Here is a 22578-nt window from a genome sequence, read left to right on the forward strand (position 1 = left end):
CAAACGTGTACAATTAGACTGCTTCATGATCAAATAAAAATATTTGGTTATTATAGGCTATTTATTCGTTCTTCCTAAACCCCAAAATAGCTGGAAGAAATAATAAAAAAATGCAAACCAAAGCTGAGGTTAATGAACAAGGGCTAAGTTAAAACAGCAGGTGGCAGTAATGCAACGTTTTGGATGCCAGCTTTCGTAAAACACCACAGAAGAAGAAACTGTAAACAGGAAAGTGGTGTAACAAAAAATAAATGAAAGATTTGTTTAGAAATATTAATTTTAGTCGGTATTAATCAATAACGCCGACATTTCTTTGACAATAGAAGTACGCTTTGAATTTCTTCACAAAACGATGGCAGAATCAAAGGGATTGACCGATCTGGTAGACGCCCAGTTAATTCAGCAGGTTGGTAAAACAACGATAATTCATTCAAATTAATCTCTGATACTTTACCATATCCCATTTTACCACAGCATGAATATGAAGTTTACGATTACATTTGCGTCTTGAACATGTATTTAATCTTATAAGTAGTATTTCTTTTCTGTTATATCCTATTTAAATGATAGACTGCGTCATTTATATTTATTTTTAGCTGGCTTTGCTGGGCTGGCTGAAGACTGACAGTGCTGAGTGTAAAGAGCTGCTGACCGCGGTCACAGGGATGCAGGTGGCTCGTAACCTTCTGGACAGACTGACTGGGCAAAAGCAAATAGATGCTTACAAGGTACGATCCATCTATGTTCTTCTGATGTCCCTTGCACGTCTATAGTACATCTAGGTCAATAAACTCCTGCTTCAAATTAAAGTTACAGGATGTCTTGAACACACTGTTTCCTTGGTAGTAGAGCTAAAAGCATGTTGACTTACTTGAAATGTTCCACATCCACAGGTAGAATGCATCCAGTCCATTGCCGACTTTGTCAAGAGAAATCCCAGGGCTTCCCAACAAGAGCTAAATGCAGTGGTTGAGAAAAATGTGCTGCTGTTTGCATCCAGGGTGCAAGCTCTAGATTCAAGCCTCTGAACAATAAAATATAATAAATAAAATATCCTTATTACTCACACTGTTGGTATATTTGGTTCAAATGTAACCAAGCTTTATTGGCATGACTTTTCAAAGTGCATGTCCAAAGCAGTGGGCATTAACAATAATCATAAAAAACAGCTGTTGTAAATGTATGCATGCACATATTATGCCTTAAACATGTATTCACTTTTCATTTCCTTCCTTTATTCATCTGTACTGTATAAACCCCTAAATGGGGTTGTGAGGAGTCCAGGAAACACATGTGTGACACAAATGTATGAATATGTATGATTTTCATAATTAGAATTTTTTATGTCATTTGTTTTTTTAGGGTTAGGGTAATGCTGAATATCACTGGTTTGATTTAGATGATATTTAATAGAATTTTCAACATTTCTAAATATCCAGTTTTTTATTTCACTACTGTTTGTTCTGAAATATATTTTCTGTAAAGCTGCTTTGTAACAATGCAAGGAAGGATTTGTATTTGAATATAAATGTGGCCTTGCATATCAGACCTCTCTAAATAAACCTCTTGCTGATATCTGACTATTTTTCTGTCGTACTACTGTGAAAGTGACTTTGCGGTGATTTATACATGTGGTTGAGACCTAACAATGACTCATTCATTTACAACAGTGTGAAGGCCAGAATTGAGAGTGCCGGTTTTAACACACAGATGACAAAGAAAGACAAAGAAAATGGTCAGGTGGACGAAGCAAAAAAGAGTGGGAAAAATTAGACGAGACTCCGTAATGAGCTTCGGATCACGGCTGCATTCATCAAACGCCACCTGTGTTGAATTGCATTATGCAGATGACACTTCTCAGATCTCCTGATGACTTTAAAGACAGTGTAGCACACTTTGTCCAAACCTGTGATTAGCAGAATAATATAAACTCCATTGTAGCTTTTGGTGTCTTCAGTTTTGTTAAGGCACTAGCCAAAACACTTGTCCTCTGATGAGGACAAAGTTTATGAATAAAATACCTTGCACTCTTTTGATACAGCGCCTGGTGTCTCCACCGCACCTGGGCACTTACAGGCAATGACCAGTACTTTAATGATGGGGATACAGTCAACCAAGATGAAAGGCAAGGGTGGGCTGGTCAGTGAGAACAAAGCAAAAGTCTCAGCCGGCCTACAATCTAAGCGCATCTCACAATAGATAGAGATGGAAACCATGGCTATATTTCTGTCTGGCAACATCAAACAAGAAAATATTTTAATGTCAGTAAAGCAACAGGCAAATGATGGTCTGTCAGCTGTTTAAGGATTTTAAATTGTACTTGTTGAATGTTTTTGAAGTCGCTTTCTCAGGCAGATGACTGTAATAGGGTATTCTGTGAGAGTTTAGGTATTTTAAGAGAGCCCTTAACAGAAATGACCGTGGTAATCAAAGTAATGGAAGACCATTGCTAACATTCATCGCTAGCAATTGACTGTATTTTTTTTAAGCAATTTATGCACTTCCATCTGCATAACTAATACACTACAAACCTTTTTATAGTAAATATTAGTAAGTACATCACTGTATTTACTACATTTTATTTATCAGTTTACAGAATGTTGTTGAATACTATACTCTACTGTAATATACTACAAAAGACTTCAATGTACTACATTTTTAATAGTAAATACTAAAGTAGCCTATACTACAGTATTTTCTTGTGTGTTAAAAGCAAAAGAAAACCTAATGATTTTTTTTTTATATGTGCATGCATGTCTTTATTATTATTGTTATTTCAAAGATTAGAATCTCATAAAAAATGACAGTGCTAAATAAAGCGCAGGCGGCTGATTGTTGAGTACGTCAATGTAAATAAATGTAAATGAGGTCCACTTTCTTATGTGTCTGTCGTCTCTGTAAGATTACATAGTTAAGGGCTTGACAAATATCACGGTCTCTACGGATGCGTGTCAAATCTCTCACAAACTACCTATCCAGACTACATTTTAGGGCTTAAGCTCGTTACAAAAATCGCAGTAGGTACGCAGCTCACTACAGTTTGAGACATTCAAACTCTCTCTTTCTTTCTCTCTCTCTCTCTCTCTCTCTCTCTCTCTCTCTCTCTCTCTCTCTCTGACAGGACTTCTCTGCTGCATCATTCAATCACGCATCGCCAAGGATTCACACTTGTTACAAATAAATGATCTAAATAACTTTAACTAAACGTTACTTTTAATTATCACTCGCTACATTACTAACAGTGATATTGTTTGGAGGACTATGTCAATATCAGCGATGCTCGTCAACAAATAATATTCTACATTGAAGTCAGGTAGGCAACACTTCATTTCTTTTGAAGTTTCCATACCAACAGACATTAAGAACGAAATACTTATTTTGTATACATTTAAAATGGTATAAATTCTCTAGCATGTTAATAGTTATAGCCTATTGATTTCATATCAATAATTGACTAAGACTATGACTATAATATAGGTCAATAAAATCTTTAATAAATATAGCCTATAAAAATATGTTTATTATATACGATACAATATAAAAAAAAATCGATATTTTCACTGCATTTACACTGATAGGAGTTTGGTGATTAATGTTTCATAATTATGCTCTTTATCAGGTAGTTTTATTAAAATATAATGCATGTTCTTAATTGTGATTCAGTCTGCAAATCCTGTCTGAAGTCATTTTTTTGTGTGGTTTACTACATAAAATCATTTTACATAATGTAAAGAACATTCTGTAAACCTTGATATTTTTAATATTGACTAATATTGAGTAAGACCATGTGAAAAATTGAAATCAATAACTGAAATCATACTTTGATGCTCCTATCTCCTAATTATGAAACTTTAGCCTGGATTTCACAGACAGGGTCACATTTTTATGTTTATGCTCTTATCCTTTTACTGTAATAGGATTTTATACATTTGCAGACAGCTTCAGATTAAGGATGATTCTACTTGAAGACCACATGCTTATCACTTACACTTGGTGCGGTACCTGCTTTAGTTGGACAGAGACCTGGGGAAAGATAAAAATCTCCCGCGTACCTGCCTACTGTTACCTGCCACCCCAAAAGGTGCATCTAGAGGTCTTATTTCCCAGGTCTTGTGACAAGCTTATGTTCTACGACCATCTACTGGAAAAGTGACATGACTCAGAAAATACTCTTCTCCAGTACAGACGTATACTTGATTGTTGAACTATAGCAGCAATCAAAAACCACATGCAGTTTTCATGTGAATCTTTGCGGTTTATAGTTGTGTGTGAGTTCTGAATGTTTGTGTTTGCCTGTTTTGTCAATTCCTGCTGGTTATCAAGTCATGCCACGTGGAAGAGATGTCAGCAACAGCTGTTGCCTCCAACTGCACCTAAATGAGGACAATGCCCGTTTTGGCTTGTTGGCAGCTTTCATCTTACTCTACCTGCTGTGTGGGGCAGTTGTGTTCTCGGCTCTGGAGCATCCCTCTGAACTGCAATCCCAGAAACTCTGGGAGGAACAACTGGCCAACTTCACAGATCAAAACAGCATCAACCTGAACTCACTACAGGACCTGCTCAGGCAATATGAGGAGGCCTTCGTGGCTGGGATTCGAGTAGACAAACTTAGGCCACGCTGGGATTTTTCTGGGGCGTTTTATTTTGTTGGAACGGTGGTGTCCACTATTGGTGAGTTCTGAAAAGTTGAAATTTTTCTTTTAAAAAAATACATGCAAAGTTTTTTTCCATTATTAGTGTTCCCAAATGTTAATTGGTTTAAATTATGAACAGTGCCAGCTTCATTTAAAGGGCACCTATTATGCAAAATCCACTTTTACAAATGTGTATTAGCAGGGTGTAAAGCACCCTACAATTAAAAAAAATCTACCCGTTCGTTGTTTATTAATCCCCATTAAACCAAAGCAGGTCACATTGATAAAGCCCCACCCAATTACAGTTCTGCATTACCATAGTTTCCACCTTCAGCGAGTTGTACTCTGTCCGCTTTATTAATCTGATCTATTTTAATTGAAAGTGCTCACTGTCTATTTGTAAGCAAGTGAGGAGTTGTAACTCATTTGCATTTAAAGGTACACTCCACTTTTTAAAAATATATACTAATTTTTCAACTCCCCTAGAGTTAAACATTTGATTCTTACCATTTTGGAATCTATTCAGCTGATCTCTGGGTTTGGGGCTACCACTTTAAGCATAGCATAGCACAATCCATAGAATCTGACTATTTTCGGGCACTGCCTAATATCATTGCGCCTCCTGCAGCCATGTTACGGCAGCAAAGTCCTTGATTTTTACACCAGAACAAGAGAATAGTTCCTAGCCATGTCTGCCTAAAAAATTGCAACTTTTAATTTACCATCGGTCTTAGTACAGGATGTAACTACAGAAGAATCAAGTTTTAAATAGGAAAAATATTAAAACTCTTCGGTTATTTTTTTGGCGCAATGCTAATGGTCTAATCAGATTCAATAAATTATGCTAAGCTATGCTAAAAGTGGTACCGTTAGACCCGGAGATCAGGTGAATGGATTCCAAAATGATAAAAAAAATGCGTTTTTGCTCCCACTCAAATAAGGGATTTTGGACATGCTATAATGAAGTTGTAAACGTAGTTTCGGGAGGAGCCTACACATTCAGTCCTGTCAATCACCCTGAGAGCCTATTTAAGTGAGTCAGTCTTCACGCCTACCAGTGACAATTCATCCTGCATCCCTCCTCCTCCCCAAATCTCCTACTTTATTTCTTACTCATTACTCTCTCAGCAAGCCAAGTCTTATTTTACCATAATTGAATAGACTGAATGCGCAGGTGAAACTAGTGAAATGATCTGTGGGGTATATTGAAACTTCACATACACATTCTGGACACACCTGAGACTTTTATTACATCTTGTATAAAGGCCATAATAAGTGCCCTTTTAACCATGTTTACAATGCTTATACTTTAGGGACATTTTACCTCAGAAGGAAAATTCTGTCATTTTTTACTTATACCTTAATCCCATATTTGCATTTCACATACAAGCGACTTACAGTACATTTAAGGTAATTTTTTTCAGTTTATGTGTTCCCTTAGGATCAAACTAATGGCATTTGAGCTGCTAACCCAATGCTCTACCTCTATTGAGCTACAGGTACAGCAAAATATTTTCATCCTCTAGTGGACCCCAAAAAAAGACAGAACATCAAACCTGCTTTTGTACACTCACAAAAATAGATGGTTATAGTCGATGTAAAGTTCCAAAATAGAAATAAAAGCACCCTTATAGGGACACACCACTTTTTGTTTTTTTGAAAATTGCTCATTTTCCAGCTCCCCTAGAGATAAACATTTGATTTTTACCGTTTTGGAATCCATTCAGCCGATCTCCGGTTCTGGCGGTACCACTTTTAGTATAGCTTAGCATAATCCATAGAATCTGATTAGACCATTAGCATTGCGCTAAAAATAACCAAAGAGTTTTGATATTTTTCCTATTTGAAACTTGACTCTTCTGTAGTTAAATCGTGTACTGAGACCGACGAAAAATTAAAAGTTGCGATTTTCTAGGCCGATATTGCTAGGAACTATACTCTTATTCTATACTCTCAGCAGGTGCAATGATATTACGCAGCGCCTAAAAATAATCCCCTTAGTAACTTTCAATAGCAGGGGACTATTTTCGGGCACTGCATAATATCACTGCGCCTGCTGCAGCCATGTTATGGCAGCAAAGTCCTTGATTATTACGCCAGAATGAGAGTATAGTTCCTAGCCATATCGGCCTAGAAAATCGCAACTTTAAATTTTACGTCGGTCTTAGTACACGATGTAACTACAGAGGAGTTAAGTTTTAAATAGGAAAAATATGTAAATTTATATTTTGTTATTTTTAACAAATATCTAATCTTTTGTTATTTTTTTAGCGCAATGCTAATTGTCTAATCAGATTCAATGGATTGTGCTAAGCTATGCTAAAAGTGGTACCGCCAGACCCGGAGATCAGCTGAATGGATTACAAAACGGTAAAAATCAAATGTTTAACTCTAGGGGAGCTGGAAAATTAGCCTATTTTCAAAAAAGTGGAGTTTCCCTTTAATAGTGTGCTATCTTTCGAGTCTTCTGATGCTACATTACCTTGTGTAAAGAACACACCAAAAGTTTAGACACTTTGCAGACACTTTTATCCAAAGAAACTTACAGTGCATGAAAAGGGATAAATTTTTTATCAGTACGTGTGTTCCCTGGGTTCATATGATCTTTTAGCACAATGATCTTCCACTAACCACTAACACTAACTATACAGGAGCAAGTTATTTACAGACAATGTGAGACAGACAATTTTCATTCTTGAGTTGTTTAAAATTCATGTGTTGAACACAACACACAAATTGCTACCCGTTTCTCTCCAGGTTTTGGCATGACCACTCCCGTCACCATCGCAGGTAAGATCTTTCTGATATTCTATGGACTCCTTGGTTGTGCAGCAACAATCCTCTTCTTCAACCTCTTCCTGGAGCGCATCATCACGATGTTGGCCTACATCATGCGTTGGTGTCACGAGCGCCAACTGCGCCGCTCTGGCGTGGGAGGAGTGGAATCCAGGAGTGAGGACGACAGTCTGGAGGGTTGGAAACCATCGGTTTACTACGTGATGCTCATTCTAGGCATAGCTGCCTTGCTGATCGCCTGTAGCGCTTCGGCTTTGTATTCTGCCATGGAAGGCTGGGACTACTTTGAATCCCTGTACTTCTGCTTCGTGGCCTTCAGCACCATTGGATTCGGAGATCTTGTGAGCAGCCAGAGGGAAAGTTATAAGGCTCAGGAGGCCTACCGCTTCGGCAACTGCCTCTTCATCCTTATGGGTGTGTGTTGCATCTATTCTCTGTTTAATGTTATTTCCATCATCATCAAACAGACACTTAACTGGATCCTGGGTAAACTGGAATGCAACAGGTCTCGCCGTCCGTGCCGTGGCCATCCGTACAGGAGACGGGGTCGGGCCTGCTGCTGCTGCTGTTTCCCACGCATTCCCAACCAACGAAACAATCACCACCCGCCACCCGGAAACTCCCGACAGAGGGGTCAAAAGCGCAATGCGGTGCACCCTGCTCCCGCCGAAAAAATGGCGGGAAAACGCTTTACTAATGCATCAGTGGAAACAGTTTGTGACAGTGAGACGGAGGCTGGCTTAGGACCAGATGGAGGTTATCTGACGGGGCGCAGACTGTCTGGAGAAATGATCTCAGTCAATGACTTTATGGCCAACAAGGTTTCTCTGGCCATTCTACAGAAGCAACTCTCAGAAACTGCTCACGGTAATCCGAGACAAAGCCATGTTCGCCACAACGGCTTCTCTGGTGGAGTGGGCGCCTTTGCTATCATGAATAACCGCCTTCAGGAGACAAGTGTTGACAGGTAGCTCGTATATACAAAGGTGATGTTGTACATTATTTCTATGTAAAGACATTTAACTATTGTATATAAAAATTTAGTATTTTTAAGATGTAAATGATGCAGTGCATACAAGGTATACACTTGAAAAGTAAGGGATCGAACCCCAAACTTGCTGTTGCTAGCATCGTGCTACATTAGCAGGTTTACTATTGTAATATACAGTACAGAGCAAATAAGATTAAATGGCTAATTGACTTCAGTGTGTCACAAATACAGTGAATATTATGTTATATTAAGATAATGCTGAACATAAATGGTTTCATTCTTACAAGGAGACATCTATCCTTTATAAACAAAGCATGGGATTTTAATAGTGACATCTCTTCTCTGAGTCACTTTGATGCTGAAGTGATTGGCCGGTGTGGTGAGCAATCACACTGAGCCTTTAGAGAGATCCTTCAACAGCTCTCCACGAAAACAGACTGATTTTCAAGAGCAGGACAGATGTAGCCATGCCACTTACAAGAAAACAGTCCCGGTGGAAAAATTACAAGTGTCAAATAAGAGAGATGGTTAGTAGTACTATTCATTGTATAATTGTTTCTATCACACCGCCGTCTGTGTTGATTGTCCTAAGAAGGATATTATCTAAAATGAATACAAATATGTGTAAATAGCTAAATAGATGTTTGACGTATTTGGGGAAAATGATCCATTAAAACCAATAAGTTATGTACAGTAAATAATAACACACAATATTTGTAGATACATTGTATAGGTTTTGTAGATACTGTAATGTACCTATATTGTACATACACATTTTGGTATTTAAACTTTGTGTTACAAATATAATAGCAACTTGTTTTATTTATTCTAACATACTCTTTTATTTGTTAATGCAGCTTACGTCATTTAACACATTGTTTTGGTGAGCTTTTTTAATTTTGTTGCAGAGGTGTTTTGAGTGACGCACTGACGTTACAGATGTCACGTTGACGTCAGTATTAATACTAGGGTTTGCAGACGCAGAGGGTACTTAAATGGGCGTTACACGAGGGGTGTCTTTTTGCTGCCCCCCTGAGGATGACACTGGTAATGGTTGGTATTTTTCTTAAGGTGACATCTGTGCTCAACCACATACACACGAAAATGTATGACTACTACAGTTACAAAAGTCTGTCTGTTTATGTTGCAAGGCAGGCATTCAAATAAACAGAAACCTTATAAATGAGCCGATCTGTTTATTATCATTATTACTCAACATTTGACCTTTATGATAGCACTGTACAGTACAATATCTGTAAAATGTGCACAAAGATTACACAACATCATACAGCAAAGCATCAGTTCATTATAGTCATTAGGAAATATTAATACTGCTTATATAGGCTATTGGCATCATTTCCAAGAGGTCAGTAAGGCAACACAGTACAGACCATGCAAAAAGCGTATTACAGGAAACAACATTTAAAGAATAGGAAAAGTTGCACTCCATATTGTGGGAATGTATACTCAAAAGTTTTTGTTTTTAGCTAAATTTGTTAAAGTCCTAAGCAGTTATTTACTCTTCCTCAAAGCCAGTCATATTGTGATAGCCTATTCGTTTGTAAAAATGTAAACACCTTATTCCTTTTTGTTTTAACACATTTCCTGAGTTACTTTGATTTTTAAGATTGATTTAATACATCTGGTAAGGAAAATACGTATCACAATCTAAAGAGTCAAAGATATATAAAGTCATTATTGTCCTAGGTTATGGCACAGCATTTCTTTTTGTAAGTTTTGTCATTTAGGAAACATACAAAAAAAAAAGGAAAAAAATAAATAAAAAACATATTTTTGTTCTTTGCTGTCCAAAATTTTTTATCTTTTACATTGTTAATGACTTCAAAACAAAGAAACCTGATAACAGGATTTAATCTCCAAACTCCTTACTTGTGTTTATAAAAGTGATTTAATTGGCATCTGAAGGACTGAGCTCCTGAAAATGAACAAAAGTAATTGATGTTAGGAATGCTTATACTTTACTTTTACAGTGTATTGACATATGCATTAGTACTATGGAATTGTTGGTGTCTGCAAGACTAGTGTTGTGTTGTAAGTGTTTTGTGTTTCATGCACTGTCATACAAAATCAGCATGTTTAGCCTTATAATGCTGATTCCCTCTGGTATACAGAGACATGAAACAGCTGACACATTACAGTACACTTAAAGTAGCACCAAGCACAATTGACAGTAAAATAAAGGTCAACAAACTATTGTATAGTAAAACTGTTCTGTTCTTAAATTTCTGAAATTATACATACAAAAGACTGATATAAACCAGTGTGGCAGCCATTATAGCACTATATGAAATTAAAATTGAGGAAATTTTGAAGTATAAAAAGTTCAGCAACTCACAGAATCTTACCTGTGCTAATCTAGATCGTCGCGCTTCTTTCTGTTGATAATAGGCTGAAATGATACAGTTTCTTCTGCAAATGTTAAAAAATGACAATAAATGCAGGTTAGTGGTGTTAAATATGAGTTACACATCTTTTGACAGTCATCACACTCACATAAATTTTTTGTTTGTACAGTGTAAAAAATGAAGTAATAGATTGATGATGTGTCAATCAAACATGTAAATCACACATGTTTTAAACCGTTATGTTTGGATTGAGTGTTTGTCGGTGTGAAACCCTACAAATATTATAAACCTAAGCAATTGCAGGAATAGTAAGATATGGGAGAGCAGGGGTGAAAGTACCATTTTTCAGAACAACTTAATTTTAAAAGCTAATGTTTTAGACAGAGATATATTTTTTTTGTGGTCAGTAACTCACACGTGTGGTCTATCAATACCAGCTGGAATTTTGAAAAAATTTAAAACGACACTTTAAACATGAGTAGTGAATTGTTACTTTTGTAAGATTTCGTTTTTATTAAATATACATGACTATGTAACTGCAAACTTTTTTTTGTCATTTTCTTTGTAAAAATAATGAAATTAAATTTTTATTTTAAATTTCAGTTTTATCAAATGTTTCAAAAGCAACCAACAGTACAAACTTAAATTGTTGAGAATATGTTTGAAAATGAAATTAAATCAAATTAAAATAAAATAATATAGATTTTCAACATACTTTTGTCACGACAGGATCTCTTCACATTTAAACTCGATTTACTTTTATTTTGAAAAACTCTGAGAAGTCAAACTTCAGAAAGTCAAACTTCAGGATGTATTGAGCACTAAATAACCTGTAGATTGATCAGTATAGTACGGTAACACATGAAACGAAAAACAACGCGTTATAAGAAAAAATGATCGACTTTGAAATTTACTTATCATGGTTGGAAACACATTTCTGGATCTACACGCGAAAACCGGTGAGTAAATACCGCAAGATTTGTCAGGTCTTTCAAGAGTTTGTGTGTTAAAGAGTTTGGGATGCAAATGTTATCAGGGCTGGGAGAAAATCGTTTTGTTACTTTCGTCCCAAGTTACTTTTGCCACGGTTCTCTCTACCCTACTGTACACACTGGTAAGATAACACACCAATGCATGCACTCACTTGCTCTGAAGTCCACCCCCTGGTGGTAGTCCTGGTATTACTGTTGATGCCAGAACTGTCAAAACTGTCAGGAGATCAGGCTCATCACCTCTTGCACTCAACTCTTCAAATATCTCTGCCAAAGAAACATATATGATAAGAATCAATTAAATTCCCAAGCAGGCTGCTTTCAAACGTCATGCATGTCAAAGTATTTTAGCACTGAGTGACTTGCCATTTCTGACATTATATTGTGCTTATATGTAATGAAATGAATCGAGAGATATTCAATCAGATGGTTTACCAGCTACTTTGGACTCTAGAAAGTCCTCCAGCTCAGCTTCCTGATGTAATGCCTCTGGTGACAGCTGGGGGGCGCCAGGGAAACAAACCAGAATGATGCTGATGTTATCAAGGCTCCCCTGTTAGCAAATAGGGCAAGATAGGTTATTGTATCGCCCATGTAAAGTAAAACAAGAATGAATATAAATTGTACTTTATCTTATCACTAAATTGAATAGATTTGATATAGATGGAGCATGCAGGCGGTAATGTGATGTTATAATTTTTGTTAAAATAACAATTTCCTCAGGTTGATGATTAAAACTGGCGGTGCTAACGCAGAACTAATTCTTTATTTCTGAACGATACTGTTGGCTATTTGTCCCTACATGACATGATTCAATGCAGATAGTTGTAATCCCTTCACACCAGGGCTAAAAGTAGTTTATCCGTTTGCAGCTTAGCAGCTGAATACAGCCTCACTTTGAGATGATGGTCAAAAGTGCAATCCTGACAAAATAAAGAGCAGGCTTAATGTGCAGAGAAAGATGTTGACATTTTCAGGTCAGCACACATTCATCTCGAAAGGACAGCCAGTGTTTCACTTATGTAATATAAAAGCCAGGCTAAAGTCTGGGTTATTGTCGGTTCTGAAAAGATAAAATTGTCTACTGTGAAGCTGTGTTTGAGCTTAGACTCATGGACTCATTTCATACACATTTACACAGAAAATGTTTAGTGCTATCATCTTGCAGTGTTTAAATATACATATCTATTCAGATATCTTTAAGCATGTATCAATCAATGTGAAACTCAATCCTACTGTTATGCATAATTAAAGAGAGATCATTAACCAGTCTTTATCTCACATTTACCACACTGAGCAATGAAATACAGAAGTTTTAAAGGAAAACGCCACAGTTTTTCAATATCTTACTATGTTCTTACCTCAGTTTAGACGAATTAATACATACCTATCTTTTTTCAATGCATGCACTTAATCTTTAAACAGCGCATCATGAATGTGTTAGCATTTAGCCTAGCCCCATTCATTCCATAGGATCCAAACAGGGATGAATTTAAAAGCCACCAAACACTTCCATGTTTTCCCTATTTGTGCCACCATACTTTCTCGTCTAACTACTCATGTAACAGTCTTTAAATAGGGAAAACATGGAAGTGTTTGGTGGCTTCTAAATTCATCCCTGTTTGGATCCTTAGGAATGAATGGGCAGGGAACTACACTAACCTTTTCCACTGGTGGCACTTGCGCTACCAACTTTTTCAGTTACTGGCGCAAAATATGATTTGGTCGCACATATTTTTTTCAAGTTATATTAAGGCGCTCTGGATAATAATGAACAATAATGAAACTGTATTGCATACAGATATGCTTTTTATTTTACTTGCCATCTTTTAAACCACATGCCGCCTTGTTTTCTTAAACGTTGCAGTGTTTCCCACAGATCTGAAATGTACTTGGTGGTGGTAGCCGGTGAAAAGGGCAATTATTACCCCCTGACAAATAATGGTCTACTATACATGTGACGTAGAACTAATAATGTGTGACACAACACAATACTTTGATTCATTGAAAATTAATATTAATTTCACATTATATTTCATCAATCTAACCACCCCAAACTTTCTTTGCCATTAACAAAGCTGACACTGTTTGTCAAAGCACCACGAAAACACTTACTGTTTTTGCACTGATATATGAAGCAATTAGACCCCTTTTATCAAACTCAATATAATACAATACTATGTATAGTATATTAATAGACAGTGCAGGTCTATAGATTATAAATGTGACTGATGTTATGACTGATGTTATAATGGTTATAATTTCTATTAGGTAGGCACTTTTACTGCTTCTGCTCTATCTTTCTATTTCTCTCTTGCCGATTTAAAAAGCTTAATCCACTCATTATTTCAGATTTATAAGTCTACTTGCTGTCCCGGTGACAGACTTTACATTGCTTTGCTCGTTCAGTGCAATGGGCTTGACATTAGCATTGCTTTTTGCTACAATCTCTGTCCAAACTTAATATGGATATGGTTTTAGAAAAGATATGGTTTATTAATAATAAGATCATTAAAAAAATGTGAGAAAGCAAATGCAGCGCGTGGTCGTAAAAAGAACCAACGCCATAGAAACCGAAGGCACGCTGAATCTGCACTCGAGCTTTAGCGCGGTAGCGCGCATGGCCGTTTTCCGATCGACTCAGGTTATAAACACAACATTAATCAGACTTGGGACCCAAAGTAATTAAACTAGGTCCTAATCGGACCCGACTGACCATTTAAAATATAAACCCGGAACCATACGGGTCCCGCGTCCTCAGTGAAGAAAGACTCTGCTCAAGTTCAGAAACATGGAAGACACTGCGCTTGCGTCGCGTCGCACCTAATTCATTGAGAAACAGCTGAGCACGCAAACGCACACTGATAGGGAGAGACACGACGTGCTTTCACGCAAAATGAAGCCAACGTGTTGATGGCTCAGAGCATGTTATAAAACGTATTCTTAAAATCCACATTTCTGTTTTAATAAATGCTCATAGTAAATCATAGAATATTGTCTAAAACATTAGGTAGCACATTTGCGACCCATTAAAAATTAGGGTCGCAACGGCAGTTCAAAAGGTCGCATATGCGACCATTTTGGTCGCAGTGTAGCTCCCTGATGGGGCTAAGCTAAATGCTAACACATGCATGACGCGCTGTACAAAGATTAAGTGCACGCATTGAATAAAGATAGGTATTTATTAATTTGTCTAAGTTGAGGTAAGAACATAGTAAATATTAAAAAACTGTGGTGTTTTCCTTTAACTAATTAATTCAGTGAATGTATATTTGCATATTCCATATTGTGACACAATTGCACAGTACAGAATAATGAAAAAGGAAAAAATAGGTAACGCTTTAGATTACAGCCCGGAAAGTACTACGTAAGTACAGCGAATTTACAGCGTATGTTTCTGTAATTATAGTTTACTTATGAAGTACGTACGTGTAATTATAAGGGAACAATTTATAATATTTGGGGAACAAAGGGGTAACAACCAGGAAAAATACAAATAATATATGCAGTAAAGTACTGCGTAAGTACAGCGAATTTACAGCGTATGTTTCTGTAATTATAGTATACTTATGAAGTACGTACGTGTAATTATAAGGGAACAATTTAAAATATTTGGGGAACAAAGGGGTAACAACCAGGAAAAATACAAATAATATATGCAGTAAGTATTTTAGATTACTAAACAAAACTTAAAATTCAGTTAATGTGTTTATGCTATTTATTAGTACGATACAATTTATTTAGAATTTTCAATAAAGGTTACTTACCTTAAGAAAGAAAAAGAGTACAGGAATTTGTTGGGTCATCAAGCAAAATTAAAAATAGGCAAGGCAACTTTGGTGAAAACAAAGCAAGCAAAACTAGAACTACACTCTTAGAACAAATGTGTTAAAAACAACACATTAGTGTTGATTCTGGGACGACACACTAAATGCGTTGTCCCAAAATCCACCCATCTATGTGTTATTATGGAAACAACACATTTTGTGTTAATTTTAACACAACTTGTGTTAATGTCACGGTTAAATCCGTGTCATGTTTTGTGTCTGTCCCGATTACAATCACCTGGACTATTCATTGATTAATTACCTGCCTCATCACACCTGTGCATTGTTAGTCTGTCTGTATTTATACCCCTGTTTGTGCTATACTCACTTGCCGGATCATTGTCGCCATTTGTCTCCATCCTGTCTGTTCCTGTTTATTTATTATGCCCGTTGTTTGGTTCCCGTGTTTGTTTTCTATGTTATTTATATTAAATGTTATCCTTTTATGTGAACCCTGCGTATGTGTCCTGATTCCTGTTCCCGATCGTGACAGTTATATTTTAACACAACTTGTGTTATATTTTAACACAACTTGTGTTATATTTTAACACAAAATCAACACAAAATGATATATAATGTGTTGAAATTACACATAATGTGTTAAAAACTTAACACACAAAGATGTGTAAAAAATTAACACATCCTTTCTAAGAGTGTATTTTCTGTAGTTACTGTTTTGTGTTGTTACAGTCTAAGTCAAAATTATTTACCCCCTTGTTTCACGTAGTTACAGAGTAAGTACAGAATCTGCGGGCTATAAATTAAAGTGGCACTTGTTACCCCCTTGTTTCACGTAGTTAAAGAGTAAATACAACATCTGTGGGCTGTAAATTAAAGTGGCACTTGTTACCCCTTTGGTCCAAAAAATTATAAATTGTTCCCTTAAAAATACATGTATGTACTTTATAAGTACATTATAATTACTGAAATGTATGCTATAAATTTGCTGTACTTGCGCAGTTTTTATTTGTTAGTATTATTTGTATTTTTCCTGGTTGTTACCCCTTTATTCCCCAAATATTATAAATTGTTCCCTTATAATTACACGTACGTACTTCATAAGTAAACTATAATTACAGAAACATACGCTGTAAATTCGCTGTACTTACCCAGTACTTTCCGGGCTGTAATCTAAAGCGTTACCAAAAAATATATATATTGGGTCTCAGAAAGACTAAAGTTAGAAAAAATAGTGGTTAAAGGAATAGTTTGCCAAAATAAAGTTCACTTATTTACATTAAAATGCCATGCAATGAGGTCCAACATGGTAAAGCCCCAAAAAGCAAAAAACATTTATCATTAAAGTAATCCGAAGGACTCCAAGGGGTTAATAAAAGTCTTCTGAAACAAAATCATACATCTGTGACAAAAACAATTCATAATTTGAGCTATAGCTAGATATAGCTACATATCCATAGTAACAGGAATAGGCTCAAAGGTGGTTCTCACTGGTTCTCGATTGTTTAATGATAAATGTAGTTTGTGCTTTAGAGCTTTGTCATGTTTCCCAATATAAAAAGATCACATAATGGCATTTTTTAATAAAATTATTTGAGCTCAACTAAAGAAAGGGAGTCATATACATCTGGGATGGTATGAGAGTGAGTAACTTATAAGAGAGTTTTCATATTTTGTTGAACTTTTGTTTGCTTAAACCATTAGGCTGGAAGACCACCTTACCCACCAGCGACCCACCAGCTTTTCCTGGCTATAAAGGACCAGCTACTACCACCTTAAACCAGCTTATTTCAGTAGGGATAGATATTTTAATAGAAATATATATTTTTTTGGAGCAAAAAATTAAAATAATGTCAACCAATTAATAATTTACAATAATTAATAGGATACATTTTTATTTAGCCTAATTGACTCTTATAGTCTTCCATACATACCTTATAAAGGCAAAGGTCAATGACCTGAGAACAGACCTCTCTAAGGTCTGTGCAGACACGCAGTCGACTGTGTACAAAGGCACACAGCTCTTCATTAGTAACAGTGTCCCATACACCATCACAAGCCAGAACCAGAAACTCATCTGCCGGCGAACGCTCCACAGCAGTCACTTCTGGTTCAGGCGATACCATCTGTTCGGTGACAGGCCGCCACTCCGCTGTCTTGTAACTGAAATCTCCCAAAGCTCGAGAGACAGCCAGCGAGCCGTTCACACGTTGTAAAGTGACCGATCCACCTGCGTTCTCTATTCTCTCTCTCTCTCCAGGGCTGAAGGGCTTGTGGTCCTCTGTTGAGAACACCACCCGTCCCGCGCGGCACAAGACAGCCCGAGAGTCCCCGCAGTTAACAAAGTAGATGTGGTGTGGCGTGATAGCTGTGGCGACCACAGTGGTACCTCCTCGTTCCCAACCCTCGCGGCAGGCCATGGCATGAAGGTGCTTGTCCATGAGGAAAAAACCCTCCTTGATGCCCTCAGTGACCCTTTCTATGTCTTCTTCTGCTCGGATCTTGCCTGAGAAAGAATAGGACTTATTCAGCTAAATAAACCAACACTATTTAGTCTGCTGTGTAAGTAGATGCTCGACCTGATTATGCCAAGTAAGAGAGTTTCTTTACCCTGGAACAAGATGTTCTACATAGGCTACCCCAAACCCTAACCAAAGCAATGATAGGGGAATATCAATGTAGTAGTAAATGCATCAAACCAAGGTTTAACTATACTTATTTTCCTCAAATCTGACTGGTTGGTTAAAATGTCATCCCAGGGTCAACAAAATGATGTTGAAATAGAAACATCTCTCAGTTGGCAAAATCGGGACAAATGTAATTAGGCCTTTTGGTATGACCCTTGGTGACTTCTTTGGTTAAAGTTTATATTTGTACATTCTTAAAAAGCCTGCTGGGTTGTTATTGAATCTATGCTGGGTTGTTTTAACCCATTGTTGGGTCAAATATAAACATTTTCTGGGTTAATTTATCCCAATGGTTGGGTTTGTCCCTTTTTGACCCAATGCTGGGCTCGTGACTGCCCATCCGAGGGGCGCAAATTCAAAATAGGTGTTCGGAGTGTCATGTGTGTCGGTTGTGTTTTCAAAATATGTGTTTGTTGCGTCATGTGAACCATGAGCATCATGTGTTTTGTCAAATTAAGTGCCTGCTGCACACGCGTCAAAACCATTTATGATAAAAGAGACGCTCAATTTCACAAAGCAAGACACGCAAGACACCCCCTGAACAGTAAACTCTGATTACGCATGAGATTATGGGAGTATCTGGCAAACGCGAGCATCTCTTTTATCATAAACCCTTTAGACGCGTGTGCAGCAGACACTTATTTTGATAAGACACATGATGCACATAGGATCACTCATATTTTGAAATTACGAACCACACACATGACGGGCTACATACATAACGACGACAGTGGGGCCTCTGGCCTAAGTCAAACGGGTTGGTACGTATGGTCGGGTTGCAATTTTGGCGCTTTATTGTGGTCTTGTGAATAATATGCCATACAGACCCGTTTGCCACTGAACCTGCATTAACGACGACAGTGGTGCTTCTGGCCTCAGTCAAATGGGTCGACATGTTTCATTTTCTTTTAAAGATTGGATGGGGACCCATAGTTACCATAGATACCTTCGCATTGGGCCCCCAATTAGCTATATCCTCAACTGTGGGTTACATACTTATGCCGCAATAGTTAGCCTGTCTGGAACCAAGCTGATTTCAACCACATCACTGTGTGACACTTGCATTACATGTGAACGGCCCCTACGCTAATAGGATTTAGTTTCTCTCTCCCTGTCTCGTCGTCGACCTCGAGGACAATGAGACAAACAGGCCCAGTTCCGGTAAATGTGAAGTCGGGCACACCTCTGATCTACTGGCCGTCCTTCAACGTGATACCCAGCTGGTGCCTGACCAACGACCACTGGCACAATTCGCTTAATCTCTTATCCGTTTACATGTGTGTGTATATATATATATATATATATATATATATATATATATATATATATATATATTAGGGATGTGCATCGATGCATCGCGCTCCCATTAAAAAGACCTGTCTGAAATCGATTCTGAATCGTAAGGCTCCGATTCAGTGTTTCATGCACAGCTTGTGCATGTATTACGGCTCCGTGATCAGTAGGAAGTCCTTATCAATCTAAAATCACTACAAGTTTTACTCGTTTATAACGTGCATTTAAAAAAGCAACACTCGTCAAACACAATCATTTAAAATATTCTTTATTATCATGAAAATACCTGAAACAATCTGAAGAACAGCGATATAAATATTCCTTTAGACATTTCCTGGAATAGTGTTTGGTATACTACTTCTTCTGTGGCACAAATGGTGTTTCTAAGCGAGAGCGCCCCCTGGCTTTTGGATGTGCCTGCATTTCACCGTAATTCATTCAAATTCATTCATTGAGAAAATGCGCATTTGCCCGATTAATTGTCACAACCCTAATATATATATATATATATATATATATATATATATATATATATATATATATATATATATACATTTATCTCCCAAGGGTTTTTCTCCTAGGACTTTTTTTATTTCCCTTGCTAAAAAGTCTGGGTTTTTTTTTCTCCTAGGGGTTTTTTCAACCTGGGGAGGCAGCCTTCTTGGGCTTAACTTGGCACCCTCTTCTATATGTTACATTAGTGATACGCTCGCTTATAATGTTGATTCATAACTGCAGCAAATTTAGCTGCTTATGCTATTGTGTATTATGTTGTGCTATCTGTCAATTTTCTGTGCTTTTCACTGCTTATATTAATGTAAAGCTGCTTTGAAACAATTACCAATTGTGAAAAGCGCTATATAAATAAAATTGAATTGAATTGAATGTTGTGATGAAATTCGCATTGAGCGCCCTCAAAAAAGAAGTCACCGGCCACCACTGGCATTTTTTGTTTTTATGTTTGGGTAAAATATGGACAAACCCAACTGTTTTAAATAAACCTAAAATATCCATATTTGACCCAACCATGAGGTGAAACAATCCAGCATACACTCAAAAAAAAAAGTGCTAAATAGCACTAAAAGCTTGTATAGGAACTAATATACATTATATGTATGTATATTTATAAGTTACAGTTGGGAGAAACACAATTTCCCAGATGCTGCACTTGTAAAAACCACCCTTTATGTGACTTCTAATCGCTTTTCCTATCGACAATTAGAAATGTGACAACACTACAAATAACTTGTCAGATCACAACTGAATTAATAGTGTTGCTATGGTCTTGGATGATGTGTGTCTACAAATGAATCCCTTGATATAAAGAGCTCAACAGCCTGTTTCTCCCATGTGATGTGATGATGTAATACACTGTAATTATGATTTCCGTCTCTCTGAAAGCCATCCAGTCCATATTTCCGCCATGCTGGCATGTTCTGAAACAACTGACCGAATATCTACCTGATATGCATTTACTGTTTATCACCTTGACAAAACATCTCTTACCTGTTCCTAGGATGTGCTCCAGCAGATTTCGAGAGCAGTGTTGGGCCACCATGCTGCCAGCGTGCCCATCATACACGGCGAAAAAGCCCCAATGGGAAAGTTCACCCCCCAGTTGAGGGAAGCAGTTATGAAAATCCTCCATGTGGGCTCTCCAACCCTGCATGCTTGCCAGGGCATAGGTAAGTCCCCAGGAGGCACATCCCTCCTGCATATGCTTATCCATAACCGGTCTGTCCAGGTAGGGGCTAGGGATGACCCCTTCCTCCTCTCCCACCTCCTCTCCTTCGGCCAGCTCCCCTGTACCTCCCCCCCGTCCTCCTTTAAAAAACGAGGTGACCCTTTTTTCGGTCTCCTTCACCAGCTGCCGAACGAAAGCAGGCATTTCCACGCTACCTTTCCTGGATGTTCTCATGATGTCTTTTTGTTTCCGATTGTGTGAATACCGGCACGGCTTTCACCCTGTGCTGTAGCTCACTGGCTTTGATTTGGCTGTGTGCAGCCTTGGTGATCGGGGCCTTCACAGCATTGTATCCCTGGAGGCTGATTCTGCACCTTCGAGCATTCTTAAATGATCCAATTCAGAACAGTTGATTTTCTTCTCTGTCAGTCTGGCCATTGTTGTGAAGTCCACTGAGATCTGATCTATCATTGTTGTTCTTTTCAATTCGAGCCACTTTTGTCTCCTATCTCCTCATATCAGTGATCTCTCTCTCTCTTTCTATCTCACTCCCCCTCTCTCTCTACGCCTTTTTCTCCATCTGAGCTGATATTTTCCTGTCATCAATCTGATTGGTTTAGCTATTTCTGTGCACCAATCACGTCTTTGTGTCCTCCCTCTTGTTGTACACACCGACATGCAATCCTAGCTGAGTGGCTTTCTCCCTTTCACACGTTTTTCAATGCCTCTCTCTCTCTCTCTCTCTCTCTCTCTCTCTCTCTCTCTCTCTCTCTCTCTCTCTCTCTCTCTCTCTCTCTCTCTCTCTCTCTCTCTCTCTCTCTCTCTCCTTGGCTTCTCTTGAACTCTCTCTGTTAATCATCTGTGCATCTGAACATTTAATAATTGTGGATTACCTAACATGCACAGATTATTTTAATAGTTGCTTGGTGTGTGTGTGTAAGAGAGAGCACACATTACAGTAGCACTCTGTTATTTTAAATAAGGCAGTATTTTAAATTTCATTTGCAGGAACATGATTCGCCCTGAGCTGAATTCATTAATCACATATTTAAATATGAACATGGGAGACTTTAACAATGGTTGACTCAGAAAGATTTGTGGATTATGTAAATCAAGCATGCATTCATAAACACAACATTACATAACCTTACTATTTTTGTCTCTGAATCTAATCTTGTGTGTATAATAATCCAAAAATGCCTCATAATAAATGAGCTCAGATGCAAAACCCTCTAAATGCATCTGACATGTTTTCTTGTAAACAAAAATTTTTAATCAGACTCTTAAAGGGGACATATCATGAAAATCAGATTTTTCCATGTTTAAGTGCTATAATTGGGTTGCCAGTGC

The 22578-nt window shown here is 37.5% G+C and overlaps 2 protein-coding genes across 3 annotated transcripts; one reads left to right on the forward strand and one right to left on the reverse strand.

Annotated features, from left to right (window-relative positions):
- The first annotated feature begins 3166 nt into the window (after positions 1-3166).
- Positions 3167-9500, forward strand: kcnk12l (potassium channel, subfamily K, member 12 like). The gene is made up of 3 exons (XM_065286829.2): positions 3167-3313; positions 3936-4671; positions 7392-9500. Exons 2-3 carry the CDS (start codon positions 4326-4328, stop codon positions 8399-8401), a joined length of 1356 nt encoding a protein of 451 aa, XP_065142901.1. The 5' UTR covers positions 3167-3313; positions 3936-4325; the 3' UTR covers positions 8402-9500.
- A 110-nt stretch (positions 9501-9610) lies between these two features.
- Positions 9611-21776, reverse strand: ppm1nb (protein phosphatase, Mg2+/Mn2+ dependent, 1Nb (putative)). Of its 2 annotated transcripts, none has more exons than XM_065286830.1 (6): positions 21051-21776; positions 17499-18070; positions 12215-12332; positions 11932-12046; positions 10788-10851; positions 9611-10357 (listed from the first exon to the last, which is right to left on the reverse strand). In XM_065286830.1, exons 1-6 carry the CDS (start codon positions 21460-21462, stop codon positions 10331-10333), a joined length of 1308 nt encoding a protein of 435 aa, XP_065142902.1. In that variant the 5' UTR covers positions 21463-21776; the 3' UTR covers positions 9611-10330. The 2 variants fall into 2 exon arrangements, with proteins under 2 accessions (XP_065142902.1, XP_065142903.1); XM_065286831.1 differs by having other exon boundaries at positions 10778-10851.
- Positions 21777-22578: the final 802 nt, after the last annotated feature.

Source organism: Paramisgurnus dabryanus, chromosome 18 (genome assembly GCF_030506205.2).
Source record: "Paramisgurnus dabryanus chromosome 18, PD_genome_1.1, whole genome shotgun sequence".
Taxonomy (NCBI): Eukaryota; Metazoa; Chordata; class Actinopteri; order Cypriniformes; family Cobitidae; genus Paramisgurnus; species Paramisgurnus dabryanus.